The sequence below is a fragment of the Camelina sativa genome, chromosome 3 (genome assembly GCF_030686135.1).
Source record: "Camelina sativa cultivar CO46 ecotype springtype chromosome 3, ASM3068613v1".
NCBI lineage: Eukaryota > Viridiplantae > Streptophyta > Magnoliopsida > Brassicales > Brassicaceae > Camelina > Camelina sativa.
Window position 1 is genome coordinate 1,969,253 of NC_141882.1, and position 15,322 is coordinate 1,984,574.

General features: G+C 36.0%; 3 protein-coding genes across 3 annotated transcripts; 1 reads left to right on the forward strand and 2 right to left on the reverse strand.

Annotated features, from left to right (window-relative positions):
• The first annotated feature begins 549 nt into the window (after window positions 1-549).
• LOC104763310 (non-specific lipid transfer protein GPI-anchored 21-like) lies at window positions 550-1,861 on the forward strand. Its single transcript, XM_010486700.3, has 5 exons — window positions 550-981; window positions 1,105-1,131; window positions 1,235-1,294; window positions 1,415-1,468; window positions 1,577-1,861. Exons 1-5 carry the CDS (start codon window positions 654-656, stop codon window positions 1,723-1,725), a joined length of 618 nt encoding a protein of 205 aa, XP_010485002.1. The 5' UTR covers window positions 550-653; the 3' UTR covers window positions 1,726-1,861.
• On the reverse strand, window positions 1,862-5,781 carry LOC104763296 (putative RNA helicase SDE3). The gene is made up of 5 exons (XM_087497806.1): window positions 5,535-5,781; window positions 4,493-5,298; window positions 4,227-4,391; window positions 2,683-4,137; window positions 1,862-2,590 (listed from the first exon to the last, which is right to left on the reverse strand). The coding sequence occupies exons 2-5, from the start codon at window positions 5,279-5,281 to the stop codon at window positions 2,006-2,008; spliced, it is 2,994 nt and encodes a 997-aa protein (XP_087353932.1). The 5' UTR covers window positions 5,282-5,298; window positions 5,535-5,781; the 3' UTR covers window positions 1,862-2,005.
• Window positions 5,782-8,791: 3,010 nt separating this feature from the next.
• LOC104763318 (type IV inositol polyphosphate 5-phosphatase 6) lies at window positions 8,792-13,421 on the reverse strand. Its single transcript, XM_010486706.2, has 12 exons — window positions 12,678-13,421; window positions 12,498-12,585; window positions 12,278-12,352; window positions 11,999-12,191; window positions 11,099-11,915; window positions 10,820-11,013; window positions 10,594-10,702; window positions 10,363-10,511; window positions 10,018-10,274; window positions 9,369-9,443; window positions 9,117-9,270; window positions 8,792-9,026 (listed from the first exon to the last, which is right to left on the reverse strand). The coding sequence occupies exons 1-9, from the start codon at window positions 12,705-12,707 to the stop codon at window positions 10,052-10,054; spliced, it is 1,878 nt and encodes a 625-aa protein (XP_010485008.1). The 5' UTR covers window positions 12,708-13,421; the 3' UTR covers window positions 8,792-9,026; window positions 9,117-9,270; window positions 9,369-9,443; window positions 10,018-10,051.
• Between the last annotated feature and the right edge of the window lie 1,901 nt (window positions 13,422-15,322).

Sequence of the window (15,322 nt, forward strand, 5' to 3'; positions counted from 1 at the left end):
TGAATCTTTTGTATAGCAACTTTTTAAAAGATATGAAAATGTCTTTGGAAACATCTACGAACCTAAAATACTTGAACGTGGCGTCATCTAGCTACAATCCCATTAAAGAGTTATTGTGTTTAATTCGTTCAACAAATTAGTAATACTTATAAAGTTGCGATCTTACTTTCTTTGGGAAAGGGATTACGAAACTTGATTCTGGTGACACGTCATTTCGTTTGTGTAACCACGTACGTTACGGTCTAATCGTTTTCTTATCGTCACGCGGTCACGCCACCATTTTTTCTTATACAAATCTGGAAAAAAAACAAATGCATACATATAATTTTCTTAGTCATGCCTTGACATTTATGATTGTGTGGTTAGAGAAGCAAACCTAAAACTCAATTAAAACCATAAATAAATATAGTAAAGGAAGCAAACTCAGAAACTAGCTTGCTTCGGTAAAAGTTAGTTAAGGTAGTTGAGCATCAATAGTCAAAACCAACCACTGGAATCACCTTATTTCCCTTTTATCTCCGCTACTCCTAAGGCTTATATATATCATGCATACAACACAAAAGTCATAACACCATAACCATTTCAGTTCTCTACAAAACCCAAAGCGATACTTTATTAGTTTACCAAAATTCTATAAACCACGTAAACAAAAAATGAACACCAATGTTTTCCTAATCGCAGTCTTGAGCTTCTCTCTGCTTTCAAATTCTCCAATATCATCGGTTATTGCTCAAATCAATACTCCATGTTCACCAGCCATGCTCTCTAGTGCTACAGGGTGCATGAGTTTCCTAACGGGAGGCGGTAGTTCGCCGACCTCAGATTGTTGTGGTGCTCTTAAATCGTTAACCGGAACCGGTATGGATTGTTTGTGTCTGATTGTAACCGCTGGTATTCCAATCAATCTTCCTATTAACAGAACTTTAGCCATCTCTCTTCCTCGTGCATGTGGCATGCCTGGTGTCCCCGTTCAATGCAAAGGTATATGCATGTCCCAACATGTTGGTTACCAAATATATATATATATATCTATATTATTTAAAAGTTTCAATTTGAATTTTGTGTGTTTCATGTCTGAGTAAAATTATTTGTGAACCTTTGCAGCTACAGCAGCTCCTCTCCCTGCTCCAGGTATACATTTGTTTTGGAAAATTATGTTAAGTTTATTTACTAGCACTTTACAATTATACACTTTAATCTGTTATTAACAAAGCTAATCGTTCATAATTCACAGGGCCTGCGTCTTTCAGTCCGACCACTTCTCCGGCAGATTCGCAAGCACCTGATTCTGAAGGTAAAAAAGTGAATGAATTCTTTTAAGTGTTTAGAACCAGCTCAATTACTTTTAATGTTTAGTTTCTAGTTTTTGTTTTTAATATATTTTTAACATAAGCTCACTCTTTATAACTCGCAGGTCCTACTTTTTTAGGTCCGACCACTTCTCCGACAACTTCGCTAAATCCTAATGGTAAACCAAATAAACAACTCTTAATATATTATTTAAAAGTGTATTCACTAAGTAATTTTCACATAATTTATTGACTAATACTTTCGTGTGTTTTTTTTTGACAAGTAGACGAGGAAATTCCCGGATCCGACGACAGAGGAGACCGGGACGGGTTCAATTCACCACCCCCGTCAGCCTCGTTGCCTTCCTCTTCGCACTCTCTCAAGCTTTCGCTTCTTCTATTTGCTTTCGTCTTTGAGATTATCAAATTCTTTTAATTAGATAGCAAGTCCTTATTATTTACTTTCCCATTCTATTTTACCTGATTCTGGTTTAAATAATAATGTATTGAAGTTTTTCTTGTATTTGGCGTACCTGTATTTAATAGTCTTATTAATAATACAGTTTTCATAATTTTATCCACACCAAATCAAATGTGATGCATTTATAAGATGCGCCTCTGCAAGATACCAAAAAGTCAAAGAGAGATAGACAAAGAAATATGAACAAATCCAAAATAGCATTTTTTTTCCCTTAATAACCTTTTTTCTTTCTAATTTATTTCCACCCATCAGACCACTCATCTTCTCCCTTAGCTACAAAATCCCCTCTGGTTTCAAACTCACCATCATTCTTGATCTCTTCACCACAGCCGCCATTTTTCCAACCATCATAACATTCTTCTTTTTCTTTTGTTCCACCGTTGTTCCCCCCATCAGACCATTCACCGTTCTCCTTTGTGCCACCAAACTTGACCTCGCCACTATCGTTCCACTCAGCTTCTTCAGGGTATTGAGGAGCATTGCTGCTTCCTTCTTGATTGAGCTCCTTTGTGCCGCCATTGTTGTTCCACCCATCTGACCATTCATCTTTCTCCTTTGTGCCGCCATTGTTGTTCCACCCATCAGACCATTCATCTTTTTCCTTTGTGCCGCCATTGTTGTTCCACCCATCAGACCATTCACCTTTCTCATTTGCACCCCCATTGTTGTTCCACTCAGCTTCTGGAGGGTATTGAGGATCATTGCTGTTTCCTTCTCGATTGAATAATTCCTCCACAAACTCCTCCCGCTCTGGTAAACCGCATCCTTGGTAAGCATTGTTATCCACACATCGCCACAAAAGCTTGTTCCAGTTCATGTCCTGTTTTATATATAGCAGTTTCTATTATCTGCGAAGTTGGAAATGATGACACTGCATTATGTATTTGTCCAGAATAAGCAACTAAGTGGTACCTTGCATATTATATGTGGGTTTCCAATGATCACTAGCAGAGAGATTGCACGGGTTATAGCAACATTAAACCTCCTTGGATTGCTCAAGAAGCCCAGACAATAAGCTCTATCGAACTCGTTGTGTTTGATCGTAGATCTTACTGTTGAGATGATGATTACCTGTTTCTCTTGCCCTTGGAATTGCTCCACACTACCGACTTTGACTTCTGTCATCTCTAACCTGTCGAGAACCTCCTTGATCTTTGTTACTTGCTGCCTGTAAGGAGTTATAACTCCGATATCCTCTTCTTGCACACAGTCATTCGCTGTTAATCTCTTGATTGTCTCTATTACTTTGCTGATCTCTATACGGTTGAACCATGATGGATTGTTGCCTTCCCTCTCATCGCATCCTTGAATCCCATAGAAAACCATTGGAAATTCTTTGTTTGGGAGGAAGTTTAACGTGGCAAGAACAGAGTCTGTGTCTTCTTTGGAAGCTACCAGTTCTCCATCATAGAAGAGCTTTGATGGGAGATCAAGAATCTCTGGGTGGCATCTGTAGTTCTTGATTAGCTTTGTCACATAATTCTCGTCCCCTTCACAGTAATAATCGCACTCAAACAATCTTTCCAAGTAGGATTTCCCAAGGCCGAGTGACTCAGCATCTCTTGAGTATATAACAGGACCCAACTGCCTTGGATCTCCAGCCAGCACAACCACTGTTTCTGTCAAGCAAAGATTTGATATAGCAATCATGTTTTCTGGCTCTGAAGCTTGCCCAGCCTCATCCAAGAAAATGTGAGTGAAGTGACCACGGTTAACACCTTCTGCATTAAGAAGGGATGCACTCATATATGTTGAGACAACGAGTTTGTAACGAGTCAAAGCTTTGAGAGGAGGACACTTGAAAATCAACTCATCAAAGAAGCAAAAGCGGATAATCTCAGGCTTAATTTCTTCATATGTACGAGTAGCTGCATTCAGCCTGAAAATCTCATTGTCCTTGATACGAACTCCTTCCAGACAAAGGAGTTTCTCTAAAATGTGATCAGCTGCACTATTGGAAGGAGCACATACAAGAATCCGAGCATTCTTCTGAGTGGTATAAAGTTGTACTATCGCCTCCACCAATGTCATAGTTTTCCCAGTACCAGGTGGTCCATGGATCAAATATGGTGGTGCTCCTTTGCAGCCAAGAATCATTTCAATGGAACAAATTTGCTCCGCATTAAGAGCTGGTGAAATCGGCACAATAGGTTTCGTCTTTATAATCCTTCGCCCAGAGTGCAAGGATGGGAAAAGGAAGTTTAGATCCAACATATCTGCAGCATCAATAGCCTGATACAACCTTCTAGTGTTGATTCGATTGTATGTGAACCTCACATTATAGACACTCCCGGCTGTGTAGCGTTGGTGGAACTCAGGGGCAAATTTCAAATGCACTTCATCTGCCTCTACGCGGTGTACAAAGCCCTGTGTGAAATAAGTTTCAATTTTTTTGTTTCAGCTAGGAGGCTGAAAGTGATCTGAGAGTATGGAGAAGTAAGTCAAGAAAACAAAACCTGATAAGCTTGGTCAGTTCCATCATCATAGGCATGTCTTACAAAGATGTAGTCTCCATGGACAAGGGAAGGTCTTCTCTCAGCTAGGCCAGGAACTTCGAGGGACAAATAGAGACCCCTTCTCTTCATCGAAACATTCTCCATATCATAAGCTCGCATGTCTTCCTAAAACAATGAAAATAATACAAGAAATCATGATTCATGGCAAACACACAAGAGGTATATTGAGGTAGTAAGGTCCTGTTATAAGCAAACAGTGAGGATACCTCGAGTTGTAATTCTTCCATAACAAGTAAAGTTTTGTAGTAGTTTGCATAGTTCTTCGCTGTCAGACCTTCGTTCAAATCATCCGGGATTTCCTTCTTCTCGATCATCTCTCTAATCTCCTTTGGGATTTCATACCGAGGAAGCCTATTTTTAAACCTACGATCTACCACCTTGGCAGGGCGTGATCCCATCACATAATCATCCACAGCAAAATCTTTCTTCGGAGCCCTTCTACTTCTAGAGTAAGGCCTCCTAGAAGTGAGAGAGCTCGATATATTATCCTCAGCCAAAAGGAAAACAACCCGCTCGACCCTATCATCTCCCCAGTCAACAGTAACAACAGTGGTGTGTAAACCGATGTCCTTGGGCTTACAAGAGACCCAAATAGTAAGAGTATCACCAGGTTCGAGCATCCTGTCTTCCAGAGTAAAGGTTTCATAAAAGCACTGTCTCTCTTTTAAGTCAGAATCTTTGGAAGGCGGTTTCAAGATGGAGAGGGTGAAAGAACCCTCAGGGTTAGATGCATAGATTTTGGTCCACAAATCCACAGGCTCATCGGTAGTGTTCTTGACAGTGAAGGAATCAAAAGAAGTCTCTCCAACAAGAATAGATTGAGGCTTCTCGTTCTTAAAAGGGAAAGGAACAGAAACAACAACTGGACCTTCGTCTAATGGATTGTAACAACCAGAAGATCCATCGTTCTGATAGTCTATGAATCCAATCTCACCCTTGTCCGCGATTACTGAATACTCGTCATCCGACTTGTATCCTCCTCCACTCACACTCATTGCTGATTACAAAAAATCTGAAACATATAAAAAAAAAAACACAATTTTTACACATTACAAGCGAGAAACAAACACAAGAACAGTTTTTTTTACTTGAATGATACATATCACAATGATGGTGAGACCGATGACGACTAACTAAGTTCCTCTAAGGGTAATCAGAGTGTAAATCAAACCCAAAACCCTAACACCCAAAACCCTAAAGATTGAGCATAAGATCAAACGAAATTGAGAGGGATTGACCAATACGTACTGAATCCTATAAACGAAATGGCTGACACTATTGCTTCGAATCACACTAAGAAACGGTGCGGAGAAGCAGCGAAGGCAGAAGACTAACGCAGGCTTCAAAGGAACAAACGAACACCTGAAAAAAGGGAGTGAAGAAGAAGACTGAAGAGTCGTAGAATATTAAATTCAGTTGGGCCTTATAGTTTTATATTTGTGATGGACCTAAGATATTTTTGATGCCCAAGTAATTTTTTTCCATTTTTTTATCTTTTTATTTTATTACTGCGACGGACTTTAAAGGTTTGAGCTTGATCATTGTGTATGTTCTAAGGGCATCTGCAATGGGAACAATTGTGTTATTAGAATAAAGAAATTATGAATATAATGTAACAATCACTAGTTTATATCTTTTGTCAAAAAGTTGATTATTAGGAGAACATGTTTAAGATTATAAGATTTAATAATATAATAATATTAAACTACAATTATAAAAACTTTAAAAATAACATTTAAATTGCAAACTTAAAAAACTTATACTAAAATTCAAAATACAATACCAAATTTTTATGAAACAAAAAAAAACATTTTAAATAAATTAAAGAATAAAACCAAACAAACCTATTACTTAATTTATTAAAGCACACAAACATTTTTATTTAAGACCAAAAAATGTTATTATTTTTATTTAAGACCAAAATCTCAACCATTCTCGTCATGCGAGGTAGACAAAAAACACTCCTAAAATATGTTCTTATTTAAGACCAAAAAATGTGTTCTAAACACACTGTTCAATAAATTTATCAATTTATTGGGCTAAGAACAGTCCAACTGTTCTGCCATTGCAGATAGCCTAAGGACATCTGCAATGGGGAACAGTTTTGAGTGTTCTTAGAATAAAAATATTATGAAAATAATGTAAGATTAGTAGTTTAGATATTTTGTTAAGAAGTTGGTTATTGGGAGAACATGTTTAAAATCATAAGATTTAATAATATAATAATATTAAACATATTACAATTATAAAAACTTTAAAAAATAATATTTAAATTGCAAACTTAAAAAACTTATACTAAAATTCAAAATACAATACGAAATTTTTATGAAACAAAAAAAGTATTTTAAATAAATAAAAGAAAAAAAAACAAACAAACATATTACTTAATTTATTAAAGCACACAAACATTTTTAATGTCCAAATTTATTCGATTATCTCGATTGAAAATTATCTCGATTCAAAAAATCTCAACCATTCTCGTCATGCCACGTAAACAAAGAACACTCTTAAAATCTGTTCTTATCTAAGACCAAAAAATGTGTTCTAAACACACTGTTCAATAAATATATCAATTTATTGGGCTAAGAACAGTCCAACTGTTCTGCCATTGCAGATGGTCTAAGAATTTGACCTTTTGGAGCCGCCGGCCCGTAATAATTAGTCATTTTTTTACTCATGCAAATAAAAATAAATAAGATCATAAATAACATGTAGTTCAATGTTAATGCGCATCGAAATTCTATAAGTAATTATGTTATCCTATAATTACAAAGTTACAAAAAAAAAAAAAAAAAAAAAATCTACTGATTTAGATGATTGGATTTAGCGTTTCGGTATAATTGAAAAATACAGCGTCTTATTGAAGGTTCATTGATGGTTGTGATTAAATAGATATAGAAAGTTCACATGATGGTGCTACAAATACGTGTTAATATCCTATAGTATTTTATGTAGTACTGTATTATTATGTTTCTTGAAACGCTAACGACCATAGTAGTATGTTGTTACACTGACATGCAGTTACTAGAATCAATTCAATCGGCTAAGAAAATGCAAGTTTAGCAAATTAAATTTCGTGGTAAGCTAACTCTAGACAAAAATGACAGAAATTGGTACTAATTGCTAACTCGATGGGTAACAAGAGGAATCTTAATAGAGTTGTAAATTTCGTTCTTGTTTCTTTTCTGAGTGAAGTGACAATATGTTAGCCTTCCTTGAGTGTCTTTTCATAGCCTCTAGCTTTTTTGTTCTTGTTAAATATTAGCAAAATTAATAGACCTAAACATACAAACAAAATCAGATAAATATATATTAAAAAAATATGTGGAATTGGTAAAAACTGAGTAAAAGAGGCATGCTGTATTTGTTAGTCTGCTAGCCTATCCTTTCCCACTCTCAAAAGCCTATACCTTAGCAAGTCCATGTTCTATTTTTAATGTATTACATTATGCTTTGACATTTTAAATTCTCTTTTACAGAAGGAAACACTATTATCATTGTAAAGATAAATTCATAATTTTACTTTATATTGACTCGTATACATCACAAATCACTTAGTCTTTTGTTGTACATGATTTTATTAGCTGTGCATGTATTTGGCTATACAGGTTATGACGAAGTAACGAAGTTGTTATGGTTAAACCAGTTACGATACCAACTGTATCTACCAATGACTACTGTATACTTGAATAGTCCACGTCAATTCTGCTTCAATTGTAACATAAGTTTCCCTTTTCATTTGAAAAAATGTTTTAAAAAAAAAAAAAAAAAAGTAGGAATTGTCTTGGAAGAAACACAACTGATCATTGTCTGTGTAATTAATCATATGGCTCGAAATTTAACAAGAATCTTGGTTAAATTTAATACTACAATTAATTATTAGAAGTACTAAGAAGGCGTTATGTTGTGAATGTGATCAACAAAAGCTGAGAGAAGACAAAGCATGAGGAAACAGATAAAAGACAAAGCATGATTTACACAAAACACTCTCTTCACTTTCAGGCTCTCTTTTTTTTTTTAGTTTTTAATCATTCCCTTCTACGTTAACTGGTCCAGTCTCTGTCTCTTTGCATATTATTTTTAAATATTAAAGTTTTTATATACACAAATCGAAATCTCGGTTTTTGAAAAAGTTCTTAACGAAAACTTTGTACCCATTAGGAATCTTTGAATTTGTTTGAATATAGTGAAAACAACTTGTCACCTAAATTCCCTTCAACGAAATCACTCAATTTAAGTTAGATTTAGCTTGATTTAATAACGACACTTTCGTTTCTAATATTTGACAATAGAATTGAAATGAAGTGTTGTTCATATGTTTTGATAGTAAGTTCCTAACATAGCACTAAATTAAAATAGTCAAAAAGAGCAAAAGATAAGAAAGAGTGAGCTTTGAGGTTTATGAAGCAACACAAACTTTTTTCAGTCCTACGATAATTACAAGACTGTATCAGTTCACTTTTCCTTTTTGGAAATTATCATCAAAATAAAGTGGAAATAGAATATTTCTTTTTGTATATTTTCAATATTCTTGACGTAAACCTTATATAATAAGCATTACAATATGATTATCTTGGGGACACCGGGGACACACTACTACTTCTAATAACAAAGAAAAGTAAAACGCTATTTCCCCTCCTAATTGCTAATTTGCTAAATCAAAAGAATGATTCAAAAAAACAAAAATCAAAGAACTTCCATCTGTCCACTTGGCAGTTTCTGATTGGGTTAGTTGATTGTCTGCACAAAGCAAAAAAAATCACAAGTTGTGTTAGCAAATGTGTTCACATTACACACAATTTACTGAAATTATTTTTGGTATAGTATTACCTTACAACGTTGCTGTAAAATTCACATCCACCAGAGTTAGCAAAAAGAACCTATGAATACTTCGAACTGGACAGACCACAGAACCGCCGGTATGTGAAAATTGGTTAACCGAGGCCAAAATTTTAATACAAAAAAAACACATATCATATCACACCTGCAAACCGGAAATTACACACGATAAGATCAGTTTAGAAAAAAAAGCTAACCGGAAATGAAAAATGTAAAAAGAAGAAACTGAGAAAATTGACTAACATTGTTCCCTTTGAGTTTAAAGTGGCAATGGAATGTCTCCATCACTCTCAAAGAACCAATAACACTTTTGTTCACCTGACAAAAGCCAATCCAATTCTACCATGAGTGAAAAAACAAAACATTTCATCATTTTTATCAAGATGGCACGAAACGAATCCTGGTTTCAATAAAGTTTTAATCTTTTGAATCATTATTATGATTTTATTGCTGATGCATTGCAGAGTTTAAAGCAGTTTAGACACACACACACACATAAAAAAGACAAAGATTTGATAATATGCAGTGGACAATCTTAATCTTATCAAGCTTCAATGTTGGGTTCCTTATCCTAATCTGGATCCAAAACCAAATGGGGTCCCTTTTCACAATCAATTGGGTGATCTTAAATGATCTGAGAGGAGTTGCCTCATTTCTTGGTTGAGATAAATTACACCTTTGCACATAAATGCAGAATTGTAGATTGGTCTCTCTATATAGACTTGCTCTATTTGAATCTCAGGACCACATATAACTTATGGACTTCTTTAGTTTTGGACCAGCTCAAGTCACTGACACTGTGACTCAACATTTTTATCTGTTTCTGTCCTAATTTGTCGGTTTGGTGATCATTAATCTAAAACGATAACCATAGATGCAAAATAAAAGTTACCGTAAAGAGCTGAAAATGAAAGATCTCTGTGTGACTAGAAGAAGCTGAGCTCGGTGTATCCCCGGGAATAAGGTAAGAGCTCTTCAGCTTGGACCCGTGAAGTGGAGTAACTCGTTGTTCGCTTTAACCTATTATGAGCTGACTCGACCTCTGCACAGAAAATTCCATACACCGGTCTATGATCTGAGAACCGTGACTCTCCTCTTACATAAGATAACTGATGCAGTCCTTCACCGAACCACAATATCCTATCACACCTATTTATAAGAAATTTAAATGTCAGATAAAAGATTCTCATATATCAGAAGTTCTTGTTTTTTCTTGCTGTTAAATAGAGAAACTTACCAAGCAGGAGTGCGACGTTTCTCCTTGGGATGCAAATCATCTCCAGAATATCTATCTGAGTTCCTTGAGTACTTGTACGTTGGTGGGAAATAGATCTTTCCTTCGTTCCATCCCTTAAACACATGGCCTCGTTTCTGCTCAATTCTTAACTGCAAGTATACATTTTCCGGATATGAACTTCTTCAGCCTTTTTATTCAGACCATTAGAACTAAGTGTATATACAAACGTACCTGGTCGTTTTCTAGTAAAGCTCTCCAGTTCTGCATCTCAACGAGTGCTTTGGCAGATCGATACGACAATGCTATACGGTAATTTAGATCGCCAAGCCATATTATCCGGCTGGTAAAAGGATACAAAAGATTGGTATCAAGAGACGGGTAAAAAACCAACAAACTGTTGAAGGATGAAAAGTATGATTTGAATATAAAGTATGAAAAGTAAGATCATCAATCTTACTCATGCTGAAGGATGTTCTCAGGGGATTTTTCTTCCTCTGAACTCTTAACGCGAGGAAACCTCGTTTTCTTGAGTATCTCCATGACATCAGAGTTTCTCTTTAGCTCATCACCTTCTTTTTGTCCGGACGTCAAGTGGGTACAAACGAAGCAAAAGCTTGTTTGATGGAGCAACATGCTTATTGAGATTGATCCCTACAAAAGAACCAAAGGCATTATAACAAAGTGGCTAATTAACTCACAGAACAGAGCATTTTGTAAGAAAAGAACAAAATCTAACCTTATTTCCAAGATAACCCATCAGTCCTCTGCCAACACAAGACACTTTCATGTTCTTGACGTGTTCTCTTAGCTCGCTTTTCACCCAAATTGTTAAGAAAACACCCACCATTTGTTTGCTAGCAACTAAACAATACTGAGAAGAGTTCCACGGGATCCTATATCCGTTCTCGTTAGCTGCAGAACCTGGTGAGTACAAGACAGTGCTTGGAGAATCTCCGAGACCATTATCATCATCTGAAGACCTTGAGAAGTCACTTGGCCGTGAAAAATCACTCGGTCTAGAGTAGTAATCACTTGGTCTAGAGTAGTCACCACTTGGTCTAGAGTAGTCACTGGGTCTTGAATCACTAGGCCTTCTGGAATAATCACTAGGTCTTCTGGAATAGTCACTTGGCCTCCTGGAGTAATCACTAGGCCTTCTAGAGTAATCACTAGGCCTGTGACTGCTGCTACTACCACGGAAACTCGGGTCGAAGTCACTTGGCCTGTGGCTGAAGAAGACACGGTCACAGACACTGAAACGACGGTCAAGACCTGGCTGAGGAATTGAAGGATCGTTCCACGTACTACTTGGGGTCTGAAAAGACCGTCTGTGGAAGAAAGTGGAGTTCTTTTGCCTTGTGGATCCAGAGAAATCAGCATCAAGCTCCGCCATAGGCACCGGGACAGGGGAAGGTGTGTGATAACCGCTAGTTCCACTAGTCCCTGGTCGGTTATTGAGCGTTTTTCTGATAAGAGAGAGCCATTTCTGAGCAGGTCCATTGTCTTCAGCTCCAAGGACATTACCAGCATTAAGAGGGACAATCTCTTGGAATCTGAACCAAAAGCAAAGACTGAGGGAGAGAAGATATGTAATGAAATTCATAAAAACAAAATGATGTCTTTTTTTGAAACATACCCGAGTACATATATATCTGCAGGAGCTGATGAATGAAGCCACTCATCAAGGTTTAAATCTGAAGGAGGAGAGCGTCCAGCAACGTTCCAGGTAGCTACAAAGATGCTGTAGTTTTGGACATCAATGATCCTAGGATTCTCATAATTCATTCTCCTTTGCCGAGCTTGCTGCTCCCAGTTCTTACTAAGTTTCTCTGTGAAACCCAAGAAACCATCAGTAACATAATTAATTATCTAGTTAGATCAAACAAGTTTGAGTATATTATATGTATGAAATTACCAGTTTTGGTCTTTTTGATAGTGGGAGGTGCTTTCTCAGCTGAGAAGCTACTTCTGTGCTCCACGGATTCAACTCCTTTTAATTAACAAATCAAGCAATATCAGAAACAAATTTAGTTAAGATTCTTCCCCTCAGAAGAGACAAAACATAAGGCTTCAGGAAAAAAACAAGAACAAGTAAACAAAACTAGTAAAAAGAAAGAGAGAGAGAGAGAAAGTACCAGCAGAAGTAGGATCATCAGCTTGAAACTCCTCTGTTTTGCTTTTGATATTAAACCATTTCCTGACCATCTTCTTGGACCATGCCAGCTTCAATTCAGAAATCCAAAATTCAAAAAACATGTTCATCTAGAAAATTCCATAAAGTTGGGCAAAAATATATATAGAGAATAAATAAAAACCTTGCTAGTCTTGGATTTGTCTTCCCTCATTGTTGCTTCTTCACAAGTGTTCTGTGTGGCTCTTTTCTTTTATTTTTCTTCTTTAGCAGAAACTCAATCCATACATGAACAAGAAGAAGAGGAAAGGAGAAATCTTTACCTAAACTCAATCACTGCCAAAAACGATGGAAACTAAAAGTTCCTAAATTTCTTTGAGTTAGAGAATTGGGGTGGGGGGGGGGGGGGGAACCAGACAGAAACTTAAACAAACGCAAGTAAGAATATTAGAATCTGGGTTTCTCCCTAAGAGATAGGAATAAGATTCTGAAGCTCTCTTTTTCTCACAGAGGGACAAAAGCAATGTGAGCTTTTTGGTTCTTGAGAGAAGGGTTTTAATGGCGGAGACAGGAAAATGTAAGCAAAGAGAGAGAGAGAGAGAGAGAGAGAGAGAGAGAGAGAGAGAAGAAGAACTTAAAATAAGAGAAAGTGTTGAAGAGACATCAATTCTTGAAGTAGACAGAGGCGAGACAATGAGGGCAGATTTTAGAGTGAGAAAGTTAAAGTGAAAAATATTAAAAACATAAAAATTCTAGAGAGAGAGAGAGAGAGAGAGAGAGAGGAAAAATAGAGTCTTTTCTTGCTTCTGAGAGAAGAGAGAGAGAGAGAGAGCTTCGTCGTCCTTGAATGAAACGGCAAAGTAAAAGCAGCAGCGTAGAGACTCTTCTCTCTATAGTGTTTTAGTCTTCTTCTTTGCTCTTTCCTTTTTCTTATTTTTTTTGTATTATTTGGCTGATTTCTTTTTTTAATTTATTTATAGTAATTAACTAATTACGGAGTAATTTAGTTTTTCTTTTGGAAACTTTTTATTCATTTAATTTAATATCACGATTTGACACAACCATTCTGATTAGATTTCCAAAACGAAACTTTAATATTGACAACGTCTATCTAATTTAAATCGCATTAATTTTCGCAAATAGCAATTTTTATCTTGATCTCTGTCATTAAACCATAACCATCATAAATTTTGTTCATATATTAACGAGTATTTTTTTAGATTTAGGGTTTAATTCATCACACTTAAGTCACACACATCATGTTCATGTATATATGTAGGTTTTCAATTCCCGATTTCATTTTCCGAACAATCATAGAAAATGATTAACAAACGACTTTTAATTACTTTTTACTAATTACAAAAATAATTGTTGAATGACAAAAATTATGTAATTTGTGAATAATCTTGTAAAACTATAGAATTCCGCGACAATCTATGATTAATATAAAACATGCCGGTTGGTTTTGTCAACTCTAAGTAAAAAACTTATCATCACATCTTCGTAATAATAAAAGTGATGGTCGAGAAGTTTCTTTTTTTTTTTCATAATCATTTGGCCAATAAGATGTCTCTGAAAATGTCAAATAAGTTTTTTTTTTATTGATTCATTAGAGATTAAATTAAATTAAAAATAAAAAAAAATTTGAAACTTGACAAACTAACTGAGACATATAATCGTTTGGTGAAAATTAATACTTACGAGTGGATGAGAATCTATATTAACATTTTCACAACAAATTTTTGAAAAAAACTTTGGAATTCTAAACTATTTACCATCCTCTATGCCATTGGTATTTATTATGTTTTCACACATTTAGCTTCAAAAAATTAAGTCAATCATTCCAAGAATCTTTACTATATATATGCAATAATTCGAAGATCATTCAGTCGGACTAAAAAGGATAGAAACTCGCCAAAGTGCAAAGTGCAACAAGGGAGATTTGATGGATTGAGGGATCGTCCAAAATTACGGAAGGCTGCTGATATTCCCAACTCCAATCACTGCTAGATATGACACACTAGTCCAGCAAAACTGAAGCCGAAGAACCAGATCACAAAGAAGTCAACAAACATCAAAGTGAGGAAACCACAAAGGAAGGTCTCACGGAATGGAGTACACTTCTGTCTCAGGGTCAACAATATGGACTCATATATTCTCTTGAAGAGAAGCCATCAGAATCACTTCAATACTCTCCAATCCATGGCATTACAGTTTCGAGGATGAAACTTTTTCAAGAGGAGGGGTATGATGTGATCATGAGACCATCCAAGACGACCCTTGAGTCTTGCTCACCATGAACGAATTCAAAGGTCAACTCTTCCAGCCAAACTACTATTTGGGATACATTCTTACCTCATCTAGAGCATATCTTGAGGTGGAATCAGTCCAATCAGAGTTCAGATGAAGAAGTTATTCATTTTACAACTCATGTGAACTTATGGCTACGCGATTTGGACCTACGAGTATTCAAAGGAGGATTCCGACCAATTCAAAAGGATTCAAGGTATGAAACAAAATGTTCTGGAATCTTGATCCATTCCATAACCACGGAGAATTGGAATCACATTAATATCAGTTTATATGTGAAAGATATGGATATTTCAAGTCAGTGGATCTATCTCAGTCCCAGTTTTGCGTTTGAAAAAAAGACCATGTTACACAGACCAACTCAGAAACAGTTTCGGTACAAAACCACTTGTAGGATGTTAATGAATCTCTTATGTTTCCAACAAGCTCAGAAAGAGAAGATTTGTCCCACGAAATACAAAGATACACTTCATTTGCCAAAGGAAGTCAATCTAGTTCTACACTTGAAGAGCTTTAGGT

Bases quoted from the DNA above. Each gene is read 5' to 3' on its own strand.
- LOC104763310 (XM_010486700.3), top strand. From the start codon at position 654: ATGAACACCAATGTTTTCCTAATCGCAGTCTTGAGCTTCTCTCTGCTT. The intron at 1,132-1,234 runs GTATACATTTGT...CATAATTCACAG, and splicing joins AGCTCCTCTCCCTGCTCCAG to GGCCTGCGTCTTTCAGTCCG. The intron at 1,295-1,414 runs GTAAAAAAGTGA...TATAACTCGCAG, and splicing joins GCAAGCACCTGATTCTGAAG to GTCCTACTTTTTTAGGTCCG.
- LOC104763296 (XM_087497806.1), bottom strand. From the start codon at position 5,281: ATGAGTGTGAGTGGAGGAGGATACAAGTCGGATGACGAGTATTCAGTA. The intron at 4,392-4,492 runs GTATCCTCACTG...TCATTGTTTTAG, and splicing joins TGGAAGAATTACAACTCGAG to GAAGACATGCGAGCTTATGA. The intron at 2,591-2,682 runs GTACCACTTAGT...TATATAAAACAG, and splicing joins ACCCACATATAATATGCAAG to GACATGAACTGGAACAAGCT.
- LOC104763318 (XM_010486706.2), bottom strand. From the start codon at position 12,707: ATGAGGGAAGACAAATCCAAGACTAGCAAG. The intron at 12,353-12,497 runs GTACTTTCTCTC...GTTAATTAAAAG, and splicing joins TGATGATCCTACTTCTGCTG to GAGTTGAATCCGTGGAGCAC. The intron at 10,512-10,593 runs GTACGTTTGTAT...GTATACTTGCAG, and splicing joins CTTTACTAGAAAACGACCAG to TTAAGAATTGAGCAGAAACG.